The sequence below is a fragment of the Zingiber officinale genome, chromosome 4B, assembly GCF_018446385.1.
Source record: "Zingiber officinale cultivar Zhangliang chromosome 4B, Zo_v1.1, whole genome shotgun sequence".
Classification (NCBI taxonomy): domain Eukaryota; kingdom Viridiplantae; phylum Streptophyta; class Magnoliopsida; order Zingiberales; family Zingiberaceae; genus Zingiber; species Zingiber officinale.
Genome location: NC_055993.1, coordinates 108,636,189 through 108,642,384, shown reverse-complemented (window position 1 = coordinate 108,642,384; position 6,196 = coordinate 108,636,189). Strand labels below are relative to the sequence as shown.

General features: G+C 38.6%; 1 protein-coding gene across 1 annotated transcript; it reads right to left on the bottom strand.

Annotated features, from left to right (window-relative positions):
- Window positions 1–4,689: 4,689 nt before the first annotated feature.
- On the bottom strand, window positions 4,690–5,348 carry LOC121977820 (dirigent protein 21-like). Its single transcript, XM_042530244.1, has one exon. The coding sequence runs from the start codon at window positions 5,311–5,313 to the stop codon at window positions 4,786–4,788; it is 528 nt and encodes a 175-aa protein (XP_042386178.1). The 5' UTR covers window positions 5,314–5,348; the 3' UTR covers window positions 4,690–4,785.
- Window positions 5,349–6,196: the final 848 nt, after the last annotated feature.

Genomic DNA, 6,196 nt, shown 5'->3' with positions numbered 1-6,196 from the left:
TTATTTTATCCTTGGAAGCTAATGAAGTTTCTACATCACAAGCACACTTTTTATTCTCCTCAATTAACTCACTAATTTTGCACTCTATCTGGGCAATGATCTAGTCCTTGCCCTCAACCACAGACTCCAATTGAGAATTTTCGACCTCCCTGACTTGACATTTTGTACAAGCCTCTTTCTCCTTAACAAATTCTACAGTAAATGGCTCAGGGACTTGTTTAGCCTTTTCCAGAGCTTCGGATGTCTGTGCAGGAACATGGTGGGGAATTTTCTGAGCATCAGCTGCCTTTTCAGTAAATTGCTCAGGAATTTATTCACAATTATCCTTCCAAGCTAATTGTAAAACCCCTTTGCAATTTGTTGATCAATATGCTCTACAGGATCTTCTAGGGAATCGTTTGAGAGCAGGTGTGTCTCTAGGTCCGATGGACTTAAATCAACAATTATTTTTATAGGAGGTAATTCAGCGATCCTAGACTTTATTGTCTCAACGTGGGAGCCTGACCACTTCCATCTGCATATTCTTGGAAGGGCATGCTGTCTGTAAAGGTCCATTATTCTAACATGTTCACACATCTAGACCTGCAATATAATAAAAATTGTTTAAATATAATATTCTCTACATAAATCTTATGAGACTACCACGTGTAGAACCTCATTTAATTGATATTAATAAAAACTAGATATTGCTATGAACTATTATTAGTTGAAAATACAGAATAACATCTTGTTGGAGTGTAAACGAAGAAAGAGTTGTTAGATCGTTGTAGCAGCTAACCTCCCAAGTGAGCTGCCACAGGTTGTTGCAACCATATGTAGAGGTAGCTGCTACAAGGTGTAGCAGTCATTAGTCGAAGTAGCTTCTTCAACGTGTATCAGCAAAGCAAACCGAAGGAGCTCAGGCAGCGGAAATAATTTTAAATATTTTTTTTTGCAAGTTGATAATCTTTGTACAAAAATATGGCTACTAAAAAAAAGACTTACGGATTTAGCTGTCACAGCTTGTTGCAGCTACATGTAGAGGTAGCTGCTACAAGTTGTAGTAGTTATTAGTCGAAGTAGCTTCCTCAACGTGTAGCAGCAAAGCAAACCGAACGCGCTACAGCAGCGGAAATTATTTTAAATTATTTTATTTGCAAGTTGATAATCTTTGAAAAAGAAAATATGACTACTAAAAAGAGGACTTACGGATTTAGCTGCCACAGGTTTTGACAGCTACATGTAGAGGTAGCTGCTACAAGGTGTAGCAGTTATTAGTCGAAGTAGCTACTACAACGCGTCGCAACAAACCAAAGCAAAGGCGCTGCAACAGCGGAAATAATTTATAATCATTTTTTAGCAAATTTAAATAGGGAGACGACAATTAAATATTTTTAGAGTTAATCTTTTTACAAAAATACGGCTACTAAAAAAAGGACTTACCGATTTAGCTGCAACAAGTTGTGGCCGCTACATGTAGAGGTAACTACTACAATTTGTAGCAGTTATTAGTCGAATTAGCTGCTACAACGCATGGCAGCAAACCAAAGCAAAGGCGCTGCAGCATCGCAAATAACATTTTATCATTTTTTAAGCAAGATGATATACAACTACAAACAGGTGTAGCAAGTTATTAGTCGAGGTAGCTGCTTCAACGTGTACCAGCAAAGCAAACCAAGGGCGCTACAGCAGCATAAATAATTTTAAAGCAAATATATATACAACTACAATCAATCTGTAGCAGCAAAGCAAAGCATGACATTGTAAGAATGGGAAAATAAGTTTTAATTAAGTTGATATACACAATATGAAAACTATGACTACTAGGTTAATCTCTGATAGAAAATAGGGCTGCTAGAAACACGACTTACCAAGTTAGCTGCTACAAGGTGTCGCAGCTACACGGAGAGTTAACTGCTACATGTTGTAACAGCTACCTCTCCATGGAGCCACTACACCATGTAGCAGCAAAGGAAAGTCCAAGTGGCTGCATGCTGTTGTTGCATATATAAATCCTTCGGACCTTCTATGACGACCAATCCAATTATTTCAACTAGCGTCTTTACTAATTTTTGTAGGCAATAACGGTGTGGATTAACACAGCAGTTGTGCAATTGAAGACGCTGTAGAAACTTTCCCGCCGGGAGAGCAAGGGACGAGGGACGACGGAGGATGTTGAAGGAGGGAGCGAGCGAGGGAGAGAGAGAGCGGCTAGGGAAATTTTAATATTAAACTTTCCCGATTTTTACCCGCGAGCTCAGCCGGACGACGGACGACGGAGACGGAGGTTGCCAATGGGAGAGAGAGAGAGAGCAGGGAGGGAGATTTTAATTTGGGTAATTTCTGCTGCTGAAGTTTTGAACAGAGGCCCGAAGGGGAGAGAGAATAAAAGGAATATTTTATTTGTAAGGAAATCGAGCTGGCAACGCTACGTCTGCGCGTCGCTCATGGTCGCACACAAAGTGTCACCCAACATATCAAATCTGTATATATATATATATTTTTTGAAATACTATTTTACGCATCAATCCGTGAACATTTTTTTTTAAGTTTAGGATATAGTATTTAAGTTAAAGAAATTATTTTTTAAAAAAAATAATAAATACTTGTGTGAGTGTGCAGAATAAGAAAACTCTTATAGTGAAATATTAATTGACACACTTATCCATCAACACCGTGAATATCTAATATTATTTTTAAAAAAAAATTATTAATTTTATTAAAATTTAGAATATAATATTTAGACTAAAGAGTATATATATATATATATATATGTATATATATATATATATATATATAGATATAGATATATTACTGGATGATACTCATATCTCCTAGCACCCAAGACAATCTTTGAGTATGAACATGAATATCACTCTTAAAAGCAATATTTGGTTAGTTAAATATTTTCTATCGGAATAAATCAAAATTTTTTTTTACCCTTAAAAGAAAATAAGAGAAAAAATTAGATATGAGAGAAAGTCGAATATGAGAAAAAAATATGATGAGAGAGAACGATGAGAGAGAAAGATAGAATGAAGAGAGAGAAAGTGTGATTAGAGAAAATGAGAAAAGAGAGTGTGATGAGAGAGAACATGATGATAGAAGATGAGAGAGAAAATATGATGATAGAGAAAATATGATAAGTAAGAAAATATGGTGGTAAAAGGCGAATACGCTCGCCCCTAGTGCCCCCGTTAACCCGTTCCAGGGCCAACACTGATAAGTAAGAAAATATGATGAGAGAGGATGAAGAGAGAGAAAGTGTAATGAGAAAAAATAAGGAGAGAGTGTGTGATGGGAGAGATTAAGGAGAGAGGAAGTATGATGAGAGAGAAAGTGTGATAAGAGAGAAAGTGTGATGAAAAAAAATAGAAAAATGAATGTGATGGGAGAGATTGAGGAGAGAAAAAGTATGATAAGAGAGAAAGTGTGAGAGTGTGATGAAAGAGAATGAGGAGAGAGAAAGTGTGATGAGATATAAAACATGATGAGAGAGAAAGTGTGATGAGAAAAAAAGAGTGTGATGTGAGAGATTGAGGAGAGAGAAAATGTGATGAGAGAGAAAGTATGATGAGAAGAAAAAAAGAGTATGATGGGAGAGATTGAGGAGAGAGAAAGTGTGATGTGTGGTATGAGAGATTGAGGAGAGAGAAAATATGATGAGAGAGGAAGTATGATGAGAGAGAAAGTGTGATGAGAAAAAAAAGAGGGAAGAGAGTGTAATAGAAGAGATTAAGGAGAGAGAAAGTGTAATAAGAAAAAAAGAACAAAGAAAGTGTGATAAGAGATATTAAGGAGAGAGAAAGTAAATGATAAAATGAGGAGAGAGAAAATATTATGAAAGAGAACAAGGAGAGAACAATTAAATAAATATATTTTTATATTTGATATTAATAGAAAAATTTTAATTTTGAGTCAAGGATATTTTAGGAAGAGAAAGATATTTTGATTATTGAAAATAGAGTAATGATTTATTAAAAGTAAAAAATATAAAAATAAATTATTATCCAATTATAAAAATTTATTCCTTTATTTATATTTCCATTACTGTACTCTAACGTCAATAATAACAATCAATCATTTCTATTCCTATTCCTCACTCAAATACCTCTAAACTAAACATCCCTTAAATCTTTTATATAATTTGGCAAAGTCGTAACGAACACGCCAGAGCTACTTCCACATGGTCGGCCGAAAGCGCACGTGGTAGACAGCGACTTTCCACGTCGCCACCAAGGAGCACGACTCGCAGTCCTTTTCTCTTGCTTCTTCTCTTGCTGTTGCTAAATTAACAACCCACAGAGGACAGAGCTGACTTCTAAGGGCCATGGCCAATTAACAACATCTAATTCTGCTAATAAATCACATCAGCAACTTACTGGAGATTATAAGCCTGCTATTAGCACTTTCTTCTCTGTTCTTCCAACGCTTCATCTACTGCTAATTTTATTTGACTTGTGGCTGCTTAATCGGTGAAAAATGTGCAGCATGATGACTTTAGAGAGACTTAAGAAGATCGAAAAGGAGACAATTCAAAGTGACAAAACATAAAGCATCTTGGACTGTTGGTTGATTCTAAAGTAGGTGAAACAGATCCAGTTCTTAATTTCTTGATGGAAAAAAAAAAAATTCATCCCACACCTAATACGCTACTTTTTTGAATTTGGTGATCGATCTAATCAGTATAGTTATAGACAAGTCTTCATCTGAGTTTATTAATTCGATATATATGATTTGAAAAAAAAAAAAAAGATAAATATATATAAAATGGTAGTACAGCATCCAAGAAATCCCAAATCTTCTCTAATGCGTGACGTAGACATCGTACTCTACGACGGCGTTCCCCGTGGTAGCGTTGAAGCTGTAGGTCTTGAGCAGGGCGTAGCCGCGGCCCTGCCGGAAGTGGCCGGTGCCGCCGACCACGGGTATCTCCCGCTCATGGTTGAGCACCGGGTTACGGCCCATAATGGAGATGGTGCTCCCGTTGTACTCGGGCGAAGTCAGAGCCAGGTTCATGGCCATGAGCAGGGCCGAGTCGGAGGCGTTCCGGGAGACCACCACGTAGAACCCCTGCGCCCGGCCGACCGGCGTCGACGAGGGGTCGGGCCCCTCCGTCATCGCGTCGTCGATCACCACCGTCGCGCCGAAGCCGCTGGAGGGGTCGACCGGCTGCGTGACGGTGACGGCGGTGGGGTTTGGGGCGGTCACGAGGTCGTGCCAGAAGAAGTGGAGGTGGGTCACCGTCGCGCCGGCGGCGGTGAGGGAGACGGCGGCAACGAGGAGGATAGGGAGGATGGTGGAGGAGGAGGAAGAGCGGAAGGCCGTGGCCATTGATGAGAGCTTGTAAGGCAGGGGAAGCGATGCGACCAATTTAATAGAAAACGAGAAGTATTAAAAAACGAAATATGAATATAAATTAAAGGAGGTTTTTTTTTTATACAACTGCTTAAGCAGGGCTGTTGTGAAACAATTATTATATATTCTGATTTTGAAATTTTTTTACAAAAAACAACAACTCGGATGTTTTTAAAAAATGAAAATTGATTCGTTAACTGAAGAGAGGTAAAATGAGAAATAATGTACTTTAAAGAAATCTGAAAATTAAGTTGGTCTTCTATGAATTTCTTATTGGGAAAATAATATATTGTCGGATATATATATATATATATATATATATATATATATATATATATATATATTTTGAGAATTGACGGTATTTAAAATTACATATAATTTAAATTCAATTTACAGTAGAGATGACTTGAATGGATAATTTCATGTTATCAGCAGAGGTTAATTTTTGCTACGTGTAAAAGAGCGACAGATCTATGTTGCCGAGCAGACAAATTGGCCAAGCAGCAGAGTAGCACGATCGAATGTAGCAGATCAAAGAGGGGTTGATCGGGCAATAAGGTTGGGCGATAGAAAGGTCGACCGGGCGAATAGAGAGAGCAGTAAGGTCGACCGGGCAAAGTAGTCAGGCCTAGCAACATGTCGGGCGGGCGAACAGATAGGCAGGTCGAGTAAGCTGATGTCGATCGGGCGAAGCAGACAGGCCGAGTGAAGTAAACAAGTCGATCGGATGAAACAGACAGGCTGGTCGGAATAGACAAGTCGAGCGAAGCAAACATGTCGATCGGGTGAAACAGACAGGTCGGGCTATCAGAGAGGTTGGTCGGGTGGACAGTGACTGACCGGGCGAGCTGACAGACCG